At 36.0% G+C, this 21,462-nt stretch overlaps 1 protein-coding gene across 1 annotated transcript in view; it reads right to left on the minus strand.

Annotated features, from left to right (window-relative positions):
• Nucleotides 1-19,619, minus strand: part of TTC33 (tetratricopeptide repeat domain 33) — a 31,680-nt gene extending 12,061 nt beyond the window's left edge. The window contains exons 1-2 of the mRNA XM_034072678.1: nt 19,576-19,619; nt 9,097-9,178 (exon numbers count right to left, since the gene is read on the minus strand). Of these exons, the coding sequence (XP_033928569.1) occupies nt 9,097-9,178; nt 19,576-19,619 (126 nt within the window). The remainder of the gene's footprint in view (nt 1-9,096; nt 9,179-19,575) is intronic.
• Nucleotides 19,620-21,462: the final 1,843 nt, after the last annotated feature.

A 21,462-nucleotide genomic window follows, 5' to 3' on the forward strand; every position in this document is an offset into this window, starting at 1 on the left:
AGGTGTCCCTCCCTCTCTCTTCCTCCCTACACTCTGCAAAGCCCTACAAACGCTACACTCTGTAAAAATGTAACAATACACTGAAGGACAAACACATTGAGAATTACACACAATAAATGAGCAAATATTGCTGAAAAACTCCTGGTTTGTATTTTATCATGTTAATAGAAGACTGCAATCAACCAAATACAGTTGGAGTGAACACGATATAATTACAGAAACAATGCCTATAATTCAGCATAGAAACAGCCCTTAACAATGACTGTTCTATTTGGAGACTAAGCATTCTGCAATAGGAAAGCCTAACTTAGACATGAAGTCACCTACATTAAAATACAAGTGGTTTCTGAATGTGGAAATCTCTTTTACTCAGCAGTCCAGGTTAGTGTCAGCCTGTTACCATAGTATTCCACTCCTTGCACTGCATCCATAACCAAGCCTATAAATCATAGTTAACGATACATAACATGGCTCAAAGCTTGCCTTATTTTTCCAAGACCACCGTGAGATTGGCACATTACCTGGATACCTGCATCACTCTCAGATCATAATTTCAGACACCCACATGCTGTGGTGATAGGTACCAGTACAAGAAACAAATGACGACTGCATTCCTACAGTATGATGAGAACGTCAACCACAAGAATAAGACTCATGTGGGCAACCACTTTCATCGCAGCTGACCCACAAGTTTGATGAATAATATTAGACAGAATAGACTAGGACTGCTGAAGTGCAAAATGCATTTATTTAATATCACTGTTCTACGATATATTAATTAGTTAAATATGAGCATGGAGTAGAGGAGGAATAAAATACAACAATCTTCAGTATTAAATTAACAAAGTACTTGCACAGCACTGGGGTGAGTAAAAAAAAAGAAAAAAATCTTTACTACAGAAAGTAATTCTATACCCAAGAAACACAGAAAGCATAGCTTAGCTTTGATAAAACCTTTGAATCCATATTCCTGCTGGTTTAGTAAAACAAAACTAGTAAAACTATTTTTTCCTAGACTAGTCCTATGGCTTTTCTCCAATTTCATTTAATAGGCTGCACATGGGAATTTTGAAGTACCTAAAAACCTTTTTTAAAAACAACCCACAGCTTTATGTTTTGTCATTTTCCCTTTTTCCCTCAACAGTTCTCAATGATGATGATTTGTAAGCAAAGTTTGTAATGAATACAATGTATTCCTTCAAAACTTTCAGTTCAACTGCATTTTTGTGTGCAGTCTCACCTGCAGCACCTGTGAATTGAATCAAACTGTTACTAATGGGTTGGTGCATATCCTGTCAAGATTAAGTGATTGTGCAAATACCAGCTAGCTTCTACATTTATCTCTTAATATGTTTATTCTCATGAGAGAAAACAAATCCAAGTATACACTCACCTAAAGGTTTTTATGCATCCTGAGTATTCAGTATTTCCTACCAGTATACAATTCCAAAACTTCTACGTAAGTATTTAAGAAATCTTTTGTAGTTTTTAATTATTTTTACTGCTTTATTTACTGAACTGTGACCTCACTAATAAAAGACAATTATTCCACTTTCATCTATTTATGACTACTGTATGTACTAATTTAGACAGCAACTTTAAAAAATGCTCTTCCAGATCCTGGTGGTAATTACAGTGCTTCCACTAACTACAGCATCAGTTTCTCCATGTACATTGAAACAAATACACATCTGAATGTATACGTGCTTTGTTCAGCACAGGTGTTTTTTTCCTTCAGTTATAAAAAAAAGACTCAGCCATACCTGTCTAACAAAAATCCACAATCATACTTCTAATTCCATAATCCTTTGTGGACTACTTCAGTACACTTGACTTTAAAATACAAGCCTCCATCAGCACAAATCCAAACCTGCATCTGATTACTTAGCTTCATCAGTAAGCAGTAAGTGTGCAATCTCTTTCAATTCAAGTTACTTTTACACTAATTTCAATGTGGTTTTAGTGTTCGGTTTTTTTTGACAGCAGAGCTGTCACCCCTTGCTAGTTACTTCCCACAAAACATTCAAATTTATACTAAAAACAGGAACAAGCAGGCATTATGCTAAAAAGGACACAAACCATTATATTAGAGCGCTCAGACATAGCAGTCCTTTTTTTAAACAGATGTTTAGTTTTTAGAAAACTAACTCAGTTGCATTATGGTATTTTTCAACAACCACACAAAGAGCATGACTCTTCACAGGGCAATGCTATCCCTGAAAACTCAGTTTAAATCCCTCTTCCTCAATATTTTAACTTAGATTCTTTAGATTGTCATGCATTCAGAAAAATGCACAAAAATAATCTTGTCACTTGAGTGTATGAAGATATCAAGCTTTTACTTATCAAAATTATGCTGGGGAAAACCATACAACAGACAATCCTACCAGCAAAATAGGTCTTTATTTTGAAGCAAGCTATTACAGAAAAGGAATATTTTGTCAGAATCACCTAAGTTAAATATGAGGATGGGTGTATTTGTTTATGAACACCTTTTAAGAGCTTACACACTTCAATCCTGTTCCTTTCCTGTTGCTCTCAAATAAATTCCTTGGATTAATTTCCTTTTGCCATCTTCATTATCAAGATGGCACTGAAGTTTCACAGTTAAGTAATCTCACTTAATATTTGATTTACATTTCAATTATAGTGATAACACTTTATTAAAAAAAAAACTCCTAAAACTAATCAAAGAATTCAAAAAAATCTTTCAATGCAGAAAAAAACATCTTAAGACCCTCATGCACATACACAGTAAAAATTTCTGAGCTGTCTTACAAAGATGTTCAGTCGGTGGATTTTCAGAACTCACTCTATTCCAACATAGACTTACCATCATCACGTGCATTTAAACAAAGAATGTGTTACTATGATGATTTAGTCTAATAAACCTAGCTTAAAAAAACCCACTAGACACATTAGAATTATAACAACTCAGTGTCAAAAAACTCAATTAAACATAGCAACTGTCATCAGGAGACTGACGAAGTATTAAAAATCTGGGCAGTAGAATGACCCACCCTGTCCTGGCCACAATATTTTTGGAAGTGTTATGAATTTGAGTAAGTCCTGGTTTTAGATGAGCTCACTGGCTTGAAGCTGAATCACTGTATATAGATGCATTCCAAGTTCAGTGAAACAATTCCTTCCTCCACGCAGAAACTCATTTCAAAACACTGATGCATAAAAATCTTCTTACCCATAAGCAGTTTACATTTATCCATGCTGTAAAGCAAAAACCATTATACCACAAAGTAATGCTCTGTAGCAGCAGTGGTGGCCATTGATATTACTTATTTACTGAGTTAAATATTAAGGAAACTTTAGAAGAGGGGAAATGGAATGACTTAAATGTGAGCATCATGGGTCCTGTTCAATCAATGCATATTGAGGATGCAGGATTGTACAGAAACAAGATCCTCAGACAACAGATGATAAATATCCCAAAAGCTTACTAAATAGAGGTAAACTAACTTTCATTTATATTTACACGTTTCTGTAAACATCTATGAACAATTATATTGTGTACTTCAAGGATCCTGTCACAGCTGCACAGTGTGTTTGACAATGTTATCTGAGATCTGCAGTAGAAGTACTCCTGGATGACCAACATGAAAACAGGGAAACATGGAAACTCAACATGTTACAGGTTGGGCAGAGATGACATTCAGAGCAGCCCTGCAGAGAAGGACTTTGGGGTCTTGGTCAATGAGAAAATGAGCATGAGCCAGAAGTGTGCGCTTACAGCCCAGAAAGCCAACCGTATCCCAGGCTGCATCAAAAGGAGCGTGACCAGCAGGTCAAAGGAGGTGATCCTGCCCCTCTACTCTGCTCTTGTCAAACCTCACTTGGAGTATTGTGTGCAGTTCAGGAGCCCTCAACATAAAAAGGACATGGAACTGCTGGGACAAGTCCAGAGGAGGCCCAGGAAGATGATCAGGGGACAGGACCATCTCCCATATGAGGACAGGCTGAGAAAGTTGTGGCTATTCAGCCTGGAGAAGAGAAGGCCGCATGGAGACCTCATAGCAGCCTTCCAGTATCTGAGGCGGGTCTATAGGGATGCTGCTCTTCATTAGGGACTGTACTGATAGGACAAGGGGTAATGGGTTAAAACTTAAACAGGGAAAGTTTAGATTGGATGTAAGGAGGAAGTTCTCTACTGTGAGGGTGGTGAGGCACTGGAATGGGTTGCCGAGGGAGGTAATGAATGCTCCATCCCTGGTAGTGTTCAAGGCCAGGCTGGACGAAGCCTTGCATGGCATGGTTTAGAGTGAAGTATCCCTGCCCATGGCAGGGGTGTTGGAATCAGATGATCTTAAGGTCCTTTCCAACCCTAACTACTCTATGATTCTATGAAATTCTCAGGAGTGCTGTACTGCCCAATTTCCAGTAGCGTTTGTTATACATATCATAATGCAGTAACTCTCCCTTCATCCAAGAAAGAGTCCCACATGGCTGGCATGCAAATGTTCATATTCTAATTCCACTAATTTATCGAAGTCTATTACTCCGTCTTTGCAATTTAGAGCAACAATAAAATAATCTTGCCAATGTTTAAAAAACCTAACCTAAAATAAATTTTAATCAGTATTACTAACTGTATTAATACAGGCAGTCTTTATACACTCATTTGAATATACATACGATACAATTTAACACTAGAATCAACATTAGGCTGTTCTTTGGGTACTGCGAAGTTTAAATTTTTTGGTGTGTTTTCTGGGGTTTGTTTTGTTTGGGGGTTTGGGGTTTTTTTTGGGGGGTGTGTTTTTGTTTGTTTCAACAAAAATATAGAAATTAACTGCTTGCACAAATGTTTACTTACCAATCATTGTTCTTTCAATGGGGGAGCCATTTACGGTAATGGAATGGTCAAGTACATAACACTGAAACACTGTGCATGCAAAGAACAGTATTAGATGCATCCTTAACCTCTCCACACACCATAATAATCTGTTTTTAAAGGGATCAAAAAGTAGCTGAGTGCAACAGAAAATAAAATCTCATCAATTTTTATGGGTTTCTGAAGCAGTTGAGCAATTCCGTAATTCCCATATATTTTTCTGGAAATACACTTACTGCAAACATCATTGTCAACTTTAAATGTTATTTCTGTTCTTCAGAAATATTGAAAGACATACGTATTCCTTCTGTTAAAATACAGATCTTTAAGAACTTACCATAAGTATTTACCAATTCCTACTGTGCAATCAGCATATTTATCTGAGCTGCATATTAAACAACAGAGTATTTAAAATGTTAAATTTGCTGCTGAGAAAGGTAATACGAATTGGAAAGCTGCTACATAGCCCAACATTAGATTATCTTAATGTAACAGGACATATAGATATTCAAGCCTGTGCAAGACACTCCATCCAATGTTAATTCTCAAAAGATATTACTTTGAGAGAAAATTTTTCCTCACTGAAAGAAAATTAGTACAGACCATAAACAATCTTTGCATATGACTCAAAATCATTCTTAACATGAATGACCTCCTCAAATGACTCACACATCAAGACATGCAGATATTCATAAGCTCCTCAAAACCCTTGCTGAAGTCGGTGTGCAGTTCTTCCAGATCTGGAACTACCCAAAGTTTCTCATTTAGCTGCACAATATTAGCTGTAGTATTTGTGCTGGTATGCTGGACTGGAATAACACAGTAAGCTCTAAGATAATATCATTTAAATATTAACCAAAATATTTTTTTAATGAATTATATATTTCTATTTTGGCAAAAACAGATTTTTACAGCTCACATCTGTGCCTTGACAAGTATAAAGGTATCAAACTGCACATTATACTTATCAGCTTCCAGTAAGCATAAGTCATGTTGCAATAGACATCTGTAATAATTATTTGCATGTACTAGAGAGATGTTACTAATTTAAAGATTAGATGGTTTGTTAACATGATTCAAGAAATAATTTTTCTAAATGAATATTTTTTTTTACGTAAGCTTTTCTTGTGTTCTCATTCACAGTGTAACAGAAGTGTTACGCAATATCAGAAATGAAATTAAAAAGAAACAGTGCAACTGCCCAGAACTGCTCTTCAGGAAAGGAAGCAAGTGCATGGTGGAAGCAGAGGCCTGGGTCCCTTTATTCTTTCAGCTGTCATTAATCCCCAGTGGTTTCATTAGACAGGCAAAAACACTTCATAAGACGGCTCAGAGTCACACAGCTGGCTCCTCAGCTCAGCTCCAGCTCACCTTTGCCATTTAGCTGAAATACAGGTAATAGGGTGCCAAGTAAGCAACCACCCCTCAGTATTAAAGCATTGCAGCTGGAGCACTGATTGAAGAATGTTGTAGTGAGCATCCATTTGGATAAGTCACTGCATCATAGTTCAGATCCCGGTAAGATACCATTATTCCCTGTTCTCCTGTTTTTTCCACTGTAAAATTATTTTAGTATTCAAATAATTTGAAATTAAATAGAGTACTTTTGGAGAGCTGGTTTCATTCCTGCATGCACATAAGATTATAATAAATAACTGTTACAAGAGAATTATTAATTAATTTGTCCCCCTGAGTATAACTGTCCTTTTCAACAGCTTTCTCTTGAATTCAAGCTACTAAAAAAAGAAAAAAAAAGGTAAAAGTAAGAAAAAAAATAATTTCTAAACACAAAATAAAGGCTGCTTCAAAACCACCCTGTTTTAAGGAGCCAGCATAAGAGCATGTGAACCATTTCTTCGCAAACTAGAAGAAATCCCATTAGCTGGTCTGTTTTATTCAAAACAGAGTTAAATATATATATATATATATATATATATATATATATATAACGTTACAGGACTATTTTTATATCTTAACAGAATTCTTTTACTAGTGGAGTTAAAACATAAATGGACAAGTGAACAACTACATAAGTTAACCACGTTTATAGCATCCTAGAAAGTTGCTAATTAAAACTCAATTATATTATTCTGTTTCTTGCAATAATGCATCATTAAAGATTTGGAACTTCTTGACACAGCTCTGCAGATGCTAAAGGTTCACATGACAATAGATAGCAATAAGATAAATCTGTTGAAGAAATATCTTTCAAGCACTTCGAAACATAGAGAAGTCCCTGGGCCAAAACTTGCTAGAGGCTGGGAAAAGTATCATGAGGGAAATACTGCTACAGGCTCATACCATTCATATAAGCCTTTATGTCTTGGTGACAGCCATCCACTGCTGGAAGTTGTCAGCATGCTATGCTAGACAGCTCTTTCATTTAAGCCAGCATTGATGTAAAAGCATCCAAATACAAGTAAATATTTAATGGAGGTCTACATGTTTATGATGTTTTGTTACCATAAAAGTATGCAGGAGTCAAGCACCTAAATTATACAGGACATCTGTTAATTCTAGTATGCTATCTAAATAACATACAGATCTGATCCTAAGTGTGCCCAAGTTAAAAGAGAGTACCATTGCAGAATTTCCAACAAGTCTGAAAAACATCCATGAAGGTTTGGTTTTTTTTTCATTTTCTTTTAAAAAGATATATGCCTTCAGTTTTAGAAGTCAGGAAGAAATAATTGACTACAAGTCTAACCTAAAGAGAAACTGGGCAGAATAAATGCCCACTTTTCAGCATCACGTAGGGTATAGAATGAGAAAATTGCACTAGAAAAAATCAGCAATTTAAAGTAAAAACAATTACTGCATCTTCTTATCAACACTATTCAAATTAACAAACTAAATCAGAAATTAACCCTTCATAGGCAGCCCTTCCTGTGTTAGAAGTTTTTCCTTTTTCCTTACACAGTCTATCTGGTTCCCTTACATGCATATGATATGTTGACAAAGAAATCCAACAATAAACTTCTACCACAATAATTCAGGAAGAAAAACCTCTAAAGTTACAAATTATTTCTCAAACCAAATGCAAACACAAGCAAAATCTAAACCTTCTGCAGCTATGTAAAACAAAAGCCTCCTTCAGCATTACTGCACTGAAATGAGTTTATGATTATTCACATAATTCCTTTGCAGTATCAAACTTTCTTCACAGACAACATGACTGTGAGTTGAAGAGAAGATGTGACAGCATCCAGGAAAAAAAGAGCAGTCACCACACCTTTGGTTTGGGCAAAGCTGGGATTAGAGTGTTTTGGGGTTTTTTTGTGATGGGGTGGCTGTGATGTTTTGGGTTTTAGATGAGAAAAAAAATTACAGAAACAACAAAGTTTTTAAAACTAAGCAATATAGCAAGTTTCCTAGAAGTTACTAACACCATTTTACTTTTTATTTTTCATTTTTTCCTATCTTTAAAAAAAAATTATTTTTTCAGCCATGTCTTAACTACCATCCTAAAAATAGTTTTTCTCATTCTCATCTGTCCGTTTGGTTGAAAGAAACCATACATTTCTGGTTCTCATCTTCAATTCAAATTCAAACTATTTTTATTTTTGCAGAAGAGCATTTTTAATTAATACAGAATAACAATACATATTTTTATAGCTTTGCATACAGTTGGAGACAAAAGCTTCCCAATCTAAACAAAATAATGGATCCTTGCACTTTTGCCATCTAAGCCATGCAAAGACACACTGAAATTACAAGCTGATCTCACAGCTTCAGTGAGGCGTTGATGGCTGCAAGCCTTTTTCCTGAGCTTTAAAAAAAAGGCTCTGATGAACTGACATTGTAAGTGTACTCTGTTTAATGCTCTTTTCCAAAACTACTACTATGTACCACTAAATGTGAAAACAGAACAGAGCCAATCTTTTGCATTCAGTATTCTTGTTTGACAGCATTAAGCCAACTCTTTAGAAAAAGGAGACAGATTTTTAATGGTCAAGTTTGCTGATCTATCACAGTCAAGCTCTCCTCGCTCCTCCCAGTGCTATTTCCAAATATCACAGTTGCTTCTTTCATGCTGTAACATCTTAATTCCTGTCCTAACAAAGATGTTGTTTATTGTGATTGGCTGGGATAACAGCATTATTTTAATTCCTGCTAAAAGATGCCCCATAGGGTTGGGAAAAATGAAAGACCTAAATTATTCCATATTTTATGTGCACAACCACTGCACAACTTTGCATATATCTGTTCACAAGCATGGTGTTTTCTGATAAAGAACTCTCATGCTTTACCTGTGATTTCATTTCATAAAGCGTAGCATCCTCTGGAGTTAACTGAAGTGCTTCATCCCACTTCTGAATAGCTTCTCGGTACCTGTAGTTAAAAAAATATTACAGTCTCACTACATCTAAAGATACTAGATATTTCAATTTATATCCTGATATCATGATATGTGATGAAGTGCCATGGTGCCTCATTAGCATTAACGATTTTTCTAACCACTTTCCTATAAAATACGTTGAACTGTTTTTAAGAACTACCTATTTGTTCTTTTGGCCAAATGGATGTTAAGTACTAATGTACAACTGGCCTCAAGTGAATTGAAAAGTCAACATAGGAAATGTATGGCAAAGCAATGACTTAAAACTATAAATTCTGAACTGAATCCAACTCCTATCATTGTCAAAATCACCTTTAGTCAGGCATAAAGAAATATAACCTAAACCCAACATACCCCCCTACAGAAGTAACTTAAAATTCCTTTTCAGTCTAAAAAGGCTGAAACATAGGAGTTGCCTTCCTGCATTTCTGTACTGTAAGATACTGAAGATATCTGAGCAACTTTTGTATATAAATATAAGAAGGAAGTTGAAAGTAATAACCTATTTTGAAATCATTCAACTTTGGAAAGGTATACAGTAGCTTCAGAACATGTTTCCCTTCTCTAGAAAACACAACAAAAGAGATGAGTTGACCAAAATCAATAAAAAGCAGCTCTTTGTCTTGAACAAAGAAGTAAAACTTGGACAAATGTATACTAGTTTTGAACCATACTGAAGAACTGTAACTGCAGAGTAAGATGCAGTTACAGGAGTGCAGTCTTTCAGCCCTAAAGGTGGCTTTAGATTAACATTAACAAGTCTGTGCAGTGCCACATATTCTCTGAATCTGTTCCAAGACCCACCTATGTTACAAAAATAGAAGCACCTACATAGTTGCATATTAATTTCACTGCAAAGGCATGAAAACAACACACTGCAACTTTAATACAGTAAATTCATTTTCCCAAAATCTTCATATGGAAACAGCTACTCTCCATTCTTCCTTCCCTTCCCACTTTTCAGTTGTCTGGCTTGTGTTAATGCTTCCAGGTTGTCCAGAGCAGTGACAGGAAGACTTCAAAAGGTTCTGAACCAGCTGGGAACAGAAGAATAGACTGGAAAAAATCAATGCAACTACAGTCAAACTCTTATTGTGATTCAGGTGTTATTAATTTGTAAATGACACTGATAAGCATGATGTTTGAGTGCTAAGCAAAGGATGTTTCAATAAATTTTCACATTTCTTCAAAGTTTAGCCACCAGCTGTGCATTTATAATCACAGTTCATTCCCCATATGCAGGTGTTGACAGTAAAGGAAGTATCACTATGTTTTCTACATATGTCAGTAAAACCTTAAGCTGCTTTAGTCATTCAGACTACTTTTTAAGTAAGATGTTATGTTTTGTTCGAGACGTAGCGCAAACATAGAACAATAAAAGCTACATGAGTAAGGGAAATCATCAGCTCAGTTACACAGTGTCTTGGCCATGCAGCAAGACACAATGTTATGAGTGTATGACAACTATAGTAACCATAAAGGAAGGAACACTGGCATTCTGCAAATAGCAAGATAAAAGATATGTTTCAGAAATCTTTATTTTCACTTCAGCAGCAGGGCCATCATTGCTCCAAGTGTCAGTCTGAATGGGATAAAAACTCTAGCCAGAACATGATATCTCTTAAGTGAGTGTCAAATATAAGCAAACATTGCCCCCAACCCTGTGGAGGTTTGCTGCCCATGTGTCAGAAGAATAAAGATGTGCAAAGGAAAAAAGGTTTGTCTATCCATTCATAGAAATGTGCTATGCCTGCTCTGTGCATGAACAGTGAGTTACTCAACTCTACTTGTGAGCTTCAGAAAGCATGATCCAAGAGAACTGATGACACAATGCTGGAATATCTTCCTAGGACTAAGTACACAACATGAGAGGCGGGGAGAAGGAAGGTGCTGCAGGTACATCCTGAATCACCTGCTCAAAGAGACTGGCTGCAGACAACCAGCTTACAGCAGAGACATGCACATGGCTGTGAAATACTCATCTTTCCAGCACACATATTTCTTTAAGAACGAAGTCTGATAAAACATGAGTGTTCTATACTTTTAAATACTCAGGGAAAAAAGATGTTTCATTGCTGTTTTGGGAAAAACTAAGGACGCCATTCTTGTTAAGAGAACTGAGCCCTGATGCTTGCTTCAGTAATGCACATTCATGAAGGAAGGAATTTCTCTAAAGATAATCATAGATTCAAAGAATTTTTCTACCTCTTTCTTTTGAAGGAAAAGATTATATACTATGCTTAATATCAAAACACCCTACCAAAAAAGCTGCCTAGGGATATAAGACACAACCATAAAGTCAATGTTCCAGTAAATGTTTTATGAAAACCATAAACCTTGCCTGATCTAAGAAGTGAGATATCACAGAGGTAGTGTTGTAAAATAAATAATTAAGAAAATAGATCATTTTACTGTCTCTCAGTATCTTTCTTCGAGCTGAACTGTACAGAACCTTTACCATTACAGGAGGGAGAACTAGTTTTGAAAACTTCAATATAAATATGATATATGCTCTGGGTTCGATTAACAAAAATTCAATGAGATTTAATAAGCATTTGCTATTCCCATTTCTTTTCTCAGCAAATAAATAAGCTCACATACAGTTGAGTGACTAGCAGCTAACAAATTGCATGTATCAGCTGAGCTGCAAAAACTGCCATGTCATAGGTGGCAAAAGTGAAGTAACAAATTTGCTCTTCTGCTGAGGTCTACCTGAATGTCTTCCTATATGCCTGATATAGAAAAAGAGCACACATGATCAGAGCACATGCTATGGCACAGCTGATGCACAGTAACATGCAACTGAATCTTATATCCCTTCAGAAAAAAAAAGAGATATGAAACCCAGCACTTAAAAAAAGAAAATCAAACTTTTGTCAAAAATAACATATCATAAATAAGAATGAGGCTCAAAAATCACAGATCCATCCACGGGTGATGCTACAAACCTTCTTCAGAAACCCTAATATTTATCAGAGTGGAAACTGATGTCAAGCACCAGTTGGCGGGGGCCTACTGCCTAGAAAGCAGCTTTGCAGATAAAAGATCTGGGGATCCTGAGGGACAGCAACTTGACTATGAGCCAGCATGTGCTCTAGCAAGAGAAGCCAAAGAGCATCCTGGGGCTGCCTTAGCATCACCAGCAGACAGAGAGGTAGAGGTGATCTACCTCAGCTCTGGTGAGACCTCATCTGGAGCACTAGGTCCAGTTCTGGGCTATGACAGACACATGAACATAGAGAAGTGAGTCCAGCAGTGGGCCACAGAGATGATTAAGGGCTTTGAAGCATCTGTCATGTAAGGAGAGGTTGAGAGAAATGGGACTATGCAGCCTGGAGAAGGGAAGGCTCAAGGAAGATTCTATCAAAGTGTACCTAATTCAGAAGGGGCAGGGAGTAAAAAGAATGGAATCGGGTTCTTTTCAGTCGTGCCCAGTGACAGGACAAGTAGCAACAGGCACAAATTGAAGCATAGGCAATTCCAATTTAAACATATTTCAACTGCTGGAGATACCCAAAACTCAACTGACAACATCCTGATCAACTCATAGTTGACCTTGCTTTGAGCAGGAGTTGAAAATCTCTTAGGGTTCCTTAGGATTATATAATGCTACATCAGCAACCTTAGTGATACATGATTTAAGATAAGATTATCTCTTGGCCAAACAAACGCAAATAGTAAGCAAAATACGATCTTGCAACAAATAGACCCATTAATTTTTAGATGTCAAGGGCTACTATGAAAATTAATCTCATGTAGCAGTAAATAAATCAGAGAATATTAATAGTGGGCATATACTGATTTTATAGAATATCAAATTAAGATTTCCAGCAAAAGCAGAAACCTGACTTGTATATATATTGTAACTAAGCAACAAAACTCCAGTAATATAAAATATTTTTAAAAGACTATCATATTTGGAAGTACTGAGTTACTATTTATGTGAGTACAGCAATACAGTTTATTTTTATTTACCCAGTCATTTCAGTAAAATAGTGGACCTCAATATGAAAAAAATATACAACTATAACTAAAACTTAATTATAAATTTCTTTATTGTAGTGCCATAAAAAGAAATAAATTACTGAGAACTGGATATATGTGGGATGGCTTCAGTGTACAAGACTTTCCAATCCTAACTATTCTATGATTCTATGACTAATGGATCTTGCCGATTTTTACTGAACAGTATATGAAATCCCACAGCTGCCCTAAAGTACCGAAAAAGCTCTCTTCAGATATGCTACTGACCATCTGGGAGCTATAGAGACTTGGCACATTTTACTACAGCTTGCTAAACTTTTGAAACAAACATCTCATGCTTACACTCCATTTTTCAAGACCACTTCTGGGAAAACAGGATCTCTTGAACTCTTAAACAAAATCATTAAAACAAGTTCATATTTCCATAAAAAATATTTTATCGGAGGCTTTTGGTTAAAAAAAATAAAAAACAAAAAACAAACCCTGTTCATGTTATACAAAGGTCAGTTTTTGAATCTCACATATATATATATATATATAATGCTAATATATATATATATAATGCTAAAAACTATCACTGAAGATCACACAGGATTTAGAATCTTTTAACTTTACTCCAACAGGCTTGCCACAGTTGATGCTTCAGGTACAGGGCATGCTCAGAGTGACACTGAAAATATCTGAAGATACACTGAAGAGATGAGATTGTATCAAGTCAGGTAAAATGAGACAGGCCTGCAGGAGAGAGGCAGAGCACAAATGTACAGATTCAGGAGAAAGGATGAAGCAACATAACTCCTGGGAATTCTTAGAGACCTGAAGGGACACTCCTGCAACGTGTCGAGGAGGACTCAGTTATACAGAGCTAAAGAAGGGAAAATTAATATTTAAAAAAACAAAAACAAAACCATGTTTAACTGTCAAGTCCTCATACCATAAAGGATGAATATGAATTGTCTGTGGCCATGAGAAACACAAGCTAGAAGAATTTTAATGTAGTGTAGGGTTAAATTCAGACTTTGGTGGAAGATATAGAAAAAGAAAGCTAGTCAGTAATTATACAGAGTACATACCAAAGAAAGCAAAAGGCAAAGCAGAAATTGTTTACAGGAACAGACTTCCCTTTTTAAACCATGAAATGATGAAGGGCTTGGACCATGGGAGAAAAGATTCAAAAGAACAGGTGAAGAAGGAAGCTAAAAAGAATAAAGGAGAATGAAAGGAACACTCAACATTTTTAGCCACACATGTAACTACAGACACTTTTTACCATTGCATCTATTAGGCAAATACAGTTTTGAAACTACTTTTGACAAAGAAAAGGTATGAATCCAGTACTGGGGAGAAATGATCTCTTATCTAAGAGAAACAAAAGCCACAAAATCAGGATTCTGGTACTGTCTCAGACAGAAACATCCTCTCTCATGTGGAACATTTAATTTCCTCTCATACGATATGAAAAACTAATCACACACTACTTCACAATTCTTTATTGACACCAGGAATGCAATATACTGCAGTAAATTCTAACAACAAATGACAGTGGAGTAATGCAACAGAGTACTAGGTAATGATGGGAGTGAATAGGATAGGATGCTGCCTATACTCGAGAGTCTCCATAAGGCATCTTCCACAAATATATTTTATACTGACTTGTGGGTAAGAGTCCTGCTGCCTTTGACTTATTTTATACCCTTCTTTACAATCTGATGAATCACTGACTGATTCATAAAATATCTCAAGTTGGAAGGGACCCATAAGGATCACAGTCCAATCCCCTGCTCCTTGCAGGACCAGCTAAAACTAAACCATATGACTAGGAGCATTGTACAGATGTGCCTTTCAATCTTGACAGGCTTGGTGCCATGATCACCTCCCTGTGGAGCTTGTTCCAGTGGCTGACCATCCACCCCACTCAGATACTGCACTTACCTGTAAGGAGACAAGAAAATTTGCAACACAAGTGCAACACATCCAGCTGCCACTTCATTACTTAAGCAGTAAGAACAAACCACCATAACCTTACAAGCTCTCAAAAGACACGTAATTGTACAGTTCAGTAAAATCAATTCCCTGCTTTAATATCTTAAACAAAAACTGCAAATATATTATTAATATAAATCGAGTATCAGATACTGCAATAGTCATATTTTAAGTATTCGGAGGTAAGTGATGTATTTTTATTGTTGATATTAAATTTTAAGTACAAAGCTTTAGTTCCTCAAAATAGTTTCAACAGTAGTTCCAGTGAAAGCAGCAGGAAGAAAAATGCAGAAGAAAAACTGTTCTGCTGTATTTGAAGCAATTTCAAGTTCATATTCTGGTCTTCAGAATTATTTGTTCAGATAGCCTTTAGAAAAATAGTAGTAGAGCTGTAATTACAGGTACCATCTGTTTTCTTCTTAGTTGAGTAGGCATTTAGTCCTTTATATCTTTTAATTATTTGTCCACAGATGACTGACAGCTCTGTCATTCTTACCTCATGTTATGATCCTCCTGGTTCTGAGAAATCAGCCATAGAAACTCAGTCAAGAACTCAAAAGCTGTAACAGCACCAAAGAAAGTTTCTGAAATTTAGATTCCAGTATTTGTCTACCTTTCCCAAAATCACTTATTGGCAAAATATGATGGTCCAGAGGAGGGTATTAAGGGGGCAAAACATTTTGGGAGAGATGATACACAAAAAAGCAATAGTGTGCTCAAATTCTATTCTGAGCAGTTCCATTTCAGGTAGTTGACATGCCCTTGTTACCTGTACTAAATAATGTAATTTCCCTTCATTTTCTTTCCCTCTATTACTTCTGGCCTCTTTACACCATTTGCTGATGTCAACATCATAGAGTAATAATGACAAGTTATATACAAAAGCAGAGAGAGATAGAGACAGAGGAAACATGTAACCCTCTATGGCATTTTAAAGAGACTTAAAGGGCAAATTTAATTCATTTTTCATGAAAGTACCAGTAAGTTAAATAAGAAAGTACCCTATAAAACACCCATGAAACAATTTGAAAGGATTGAAGTAAAACTACTAGAAAGCAGCAATGCAAATACTAGTCAGCAAAAAGCAAGTCACCTGAAATAAGTGACATATTGACTTGTAATAAACAAAAGATTCTACCTACAATGACATATACGTACCTATATGCAGATTATTCAATGTCATCATCCAAAACTGACTCCAGGAAGGAAAAAAACCAGACATTTATAAATCCCAAGATGACTAACATGTAAATCATACACAGAAGAGTGGCAAGATGAATGGGAACTCTCACTGCCAGCACTGCAGAGACGGGGAGCGGTAAGACTCAGTCCCATTAAGCAAAAATGTTTCGTAAAGGTACAGATGAGGTAAGTTTGTGCTTCAATTTCTGTGACAGAGGTAGTTAGTCCCTTATAATACTGTTATGTTTTTACGAATAAGCAACTTATAAGCCCACGTCCGGAGTACTGTGTCCAGTTCTGGGCTCCTCAGTACAAGAAATACAAGGAGAGGGTCCAGCAGAGGGCCACAGGGATGACCAGGCGTCTGGAGCACCTCTCCTATGAGGAGCAACTGCAGGAACTGGGCCTGGTTGGTCTAGAGAAGAGCAGACTGAGAGGGGATCTGATCAATGCGTATCAACATGTCAAAGGCGAATGCCAAGAGGATTGTGCCAGACTCTCTTCAGCGGTGCCCACCAACAGGATGAGGAGCAGTGGCCATAAACTAAAACACAGGAAGTTTCACCTCAACATGAGGAACAGTTTTACATGGAGGGTGGCAGAGCACTGGAACAGGCTGCCCCAGGGGGGCTGGGGAGTCCCCGTCTCTGGAGCCATTCAAAACCTGCCTGAACATGTTGCCATACAACCTGCTCAAGGTTATATGTTAGCAGGGGGCTGGACAAAACGATCTCCAGAGGTCCCTTCCAACCCTAATGATTCTGTGAACTTTAGAAGAATCAGCAGATTCAGACTGATAACTTTTACTGGCAGTCTGATTTTGCATACACACGGTAGTATCAAAAGAGAGTAACAGCAAGAGCTGTTTGAACTATCTCCTTAATATTTCGTATAGCACAGCATGAGATGCAAAATAAAACATTAAACATTCAACAGAAGATTAATATTTCACATGGTTTTATCTACATTAATTACTGGATGGGAATACTTAAGCCATTTAGTCCACACTACCCTGTGCTTCTGAAGCCTAAATTCCAAAATGAACTCATCCTTTTATTTTATGACTCAAATCCCATGCTCTACCTAGCAGGGATCATCTACAAAGAGTATTCTGACTTCTGAAGGATGCCTTTCCCAGCAAACTACCCAAAGATTTACAACTCACTTTCAGAAAAGTAACCAGGACAACAGACACTAGTTTGTTGACATACTGCACATAGCTGCAATGCATCTGTGAATTGGAAGATCCCCTCTTCCAAGTCAAAAAAATATGGAAGCCATCAAAGACTGATAGCTTCAGTACTGCAACCACATAAAGGGTGAGTGTCTCAATGATAAAAATATGCTGTTTAACATATATTCCTTACTATCTTCCCTCTTTAAACATTAGATTGATCCTACTGACTAACTATAATTAACAAAAGCTGTCATCAACAAACTCTAACAGCACCAGTGTAATCTCTTTAGACTGAGAAATACACTCAACTTGGGGGATTTTTTCCCAGTTTTGCTTGTTATTTAAAATTTATCTCAATTTATTAGCAGAATATGATGACTGAAATTAAATAACTTCGTCACTCTCAGGATTTAAAATATACTAAAAAACTATAATTTACCCAGGAAAAAAAAGCTATGTTAAAGACTTCCCCCATACTTATGCAATGTTCCATGTAATAGTTGTTTATACTAGCAATTTACATACGACTTCCTAAGATTTTATGACAGCAATTTAATTCTGGAAATCAATTAGGACATTTTAATCATAGACTGGTTTGAGTTAGAAGGGTGGATAAAGCTCACCTAATTTCAGCCCACAGAATCACAGAATCCCAAGGGTTGGAAGGGACCTCAAAAGATCATCTAGTCCAACCCGCCTGCAAGAGCAGGGTAACCTAGAGTACATCACACAGGAACCTCCTATGCTCCAGTTTACACCCATGGCCCCTTATCCTATCAGTGAATATCACTGAAAAAAACCTAGCTCGGAATTCATTTCTCACTTTGAACCCCCCAAAAAAAAAACAGCTATTAAAATAATTTCTGAAATCTCATTCATGCAATTCCACCCTCAGTACAGATGTACTGGAACTCTGCCACATTTTTGAAAGGCAAATAGAAATGTCTTAATATAATGTTGTAGAGTCATTCTGAGTGAGTCCTTGTAAGTCATTCTGCACTCTTTCACCTCAGCCTACTTCCTAGTCCCTGCTTTATACCAGTATAAAAGCTTTTGCTTCTTAAACCAAGTTAACATAACCAGCTTATGACATTAGTTTGTTTTAAAACACTAAGCAGCTCCCCAGTGTAATTCTCCATCTGGCTGCATGAACACAAAGAACAGATCTTTACTTAGGCAGTGATGACACATGGTTTCACGTGATAGCTAAACTTTAACATCTCAAATATATGTTTGGAAGTTGGAGAACTTCACTGTCCTTACTTACTTTACTAAACAAGACAAGAGTTGTGATAGTCATGAAACTGAATGCATTATAAAAAACAGGCATCTTTAGCAAATAGCTTCCTACCACCTTCATACTGAGAGCTCTATGTATTTTTTCCAATCTGGCAGTGATGGAAAGATGGTCTAGCAATAGCTGGCTAAACCAGGAGTTTCTATACTAGAAATTTTTTATTTCAATCTCAATTTACTATCTTATCATACAGAATGCTTTACACAAACCCTTTTTTTATTATGTCCCTATTTAAGTCCTTCTTGAAATCTCAAATATTAATTATACTCAGATCAAAGTGGTCTTTGAAGGATGAAAGTTGAAATACTTCACTGAACTACAGTTCTATTTTACAACATGCAATAATTCAAATAAATGTCCAGGAAAATAAGTTATATGTGAGAAATACCAGACAATGATAACCTTTTGCCAAAAAAAAAAAAAAAAATAGAGTTTCACTGACAGACTAAAGACAATTAAAAACATCTATGTCAACATACAAATTCACTTAAGGATGAATTTATGATCATCACAAAAGCTGACTGCCAGGAAAAGGAAAGCTTGTATTAATGCTTCTAGACACACTCAACTTCCTACAGAGAATCATAAACTGTAGAACTCCCCACAGTAAGTTTATCCTATTTAACAAGTGTTTCCATTTTTAACAGTAAAATAGGAATGCAGAGCCAGCTGAATACAAACCATTATCCACTGCCAACATCTCTTACCCAAGAATTAAGTTTACAAAAAAAAAAAAATCTTCAACTATCATCTGCTCTTTATCTTACCTGTCATTTCGTAGTTTTTGCACAAGATGAAAAGCATAAGCCATGGTCTAATACATCAGACTTCTATTGCAGCTGACAGGTCAAACATAAAACAAGCAATATTTTTATAAGATTTACTATTTAATTTCTAGAGTCAGTAAAACTCCTGAGACTGGTGTGAAAACATGACCAATACACTTGTAAGAATGGGAGCATGTAAAAATTATCAGTTTAAACTGGCTTCCAAATCATCAAACTTCCCTTCTCCACAAAAACCAAAATTCCTCTATTTTTTTTTCAGGGAGTAAGAAAGAGGTGAAGGATGGATTATCTCTGTCTCTATATGGCATTAGTCTAGCAGGCAGAAAGATATGTTTTTTTGGCCTAAAAACTTTGACTTATGGTATTTAAACACCCTATCAAAAATTGAGCATGATATTATAAATATCATGATTCTTCTCTCGAGACTGGGATGGATGCATGGTCACCCAAACCACTAAGAAAAATGTACTAAGAAAAATGTACAAAGTCTGTCACCTCTTTCATATAGGTCAATTTACCACAAATACTTTACAGTATATGTTAACAATTTTGACATGTTATGAGTCTCTCTGCACCTACACCTCCTAAAAAATGTGTACTTCAGTTATGTACTGCTAAAATTAGAGAAAATAACTGCTCTGCATTTAACACATTAGCACAGTCACTTACTGGCCAAGTAATTTTTTGAATGCCCACTCACTCAGAGTGAAGAATTAGACTCATTCTGAAGGCAACGAACATATAAAAAGTGTAAAAACAGAAATGTCTGGCCTGAGAATTAAAATACATTTACAAACATCTATTTCAATTTTTTTAACTGAAAATTGAAAGGCAATTCCAACACAATAACCTTTGCCCTTTGTCATGTTAGTTGTATCAGTATAAATTACCAAAATACTCTGAATGCAATTTTATTACTTTAGCACTTTCATAACTCATTAGTAATCCAGTGCTTATCATAATCTAAACCTGAAAGACGTGAGTAAATTCAACAAACGCAAATGTTTTAATTTATTTAAAAAGGCATTATTCTCCTGTTCTATTGATAAAAATATTATTTTTTTGACAAATTAGCTTTCCACTACACTAAACATACTTCTTAAAGGAATGTGCCTTATTATTTGATGCAAACACCTTACAGAGTTGAGAGAGAAAGAAAAACTCACAGCTCATATTGCTAAGGAATCATATGCTACACAGTGAAGTGATGCTGGCATATTAGCATCAAGGGAAAAAAAAGCCTCTATTGCTAAAATGTGGAAGAAGCAGCACTTTACAGAAGTTTAATTTTTTTAATAGATTATAAAATTAAATTAAGTTATTCTTACTAATTCCTCTAGAAAAGTAGAGTTTCATTAAAACTGACCTATTATCTGGCCTGCTCATAGCACTTTGTTATGTCTTTATTTAATCTGTTGCTGTAAAAGCTTAATGGAAGAGTAAAACCTTACTCATTTACACATCAAGTGACAAAGTGACTGCAACTATTTATTTTAACATAAGTGAATCTCTATAAGCTCAGGACAAAATGTATGAGTGTTCCAGCTGAAAACAAGATCTTCCCAAATCAATACTAGCTTTAGAGATGGAGATATTTTTACTGCAATAAGGAACAACAAATAATACTGTTCTCACTTCTGATGATAACTTCTATTTAGCAAGATAGAAAAAGTAAATGCAAATGAAGGATTTAAACCTAATAGTGTCTACTTGCAAATAAAAAGTAAGTACTTAGATGAGCATTTTTTGCTCATCTTTGGGGTATATTGAGAAGAATTCTGTCTCCACCTACTGGACCAACTAAGAAAATGTCTGTAGTTTGAAAACGGCACAAAGGGATTGCAAAGCCATTTTAGTGCATATGCA

This window comes from Melopsittacus undulatus, chromosome Z (genome assembly GCF_012275295.1).
Source record: "Melopsittacus undulatus isolate bMelUnd1 chromosome Z, bMelUnd1.mat.Z, whole genome shotgun sequence".
NCBI lineage: Eukaryota > Metazoa > Chordata > Aves > Psittaciformes > Psittaculidae > Melopsittacus > Melopsittacus undulatus.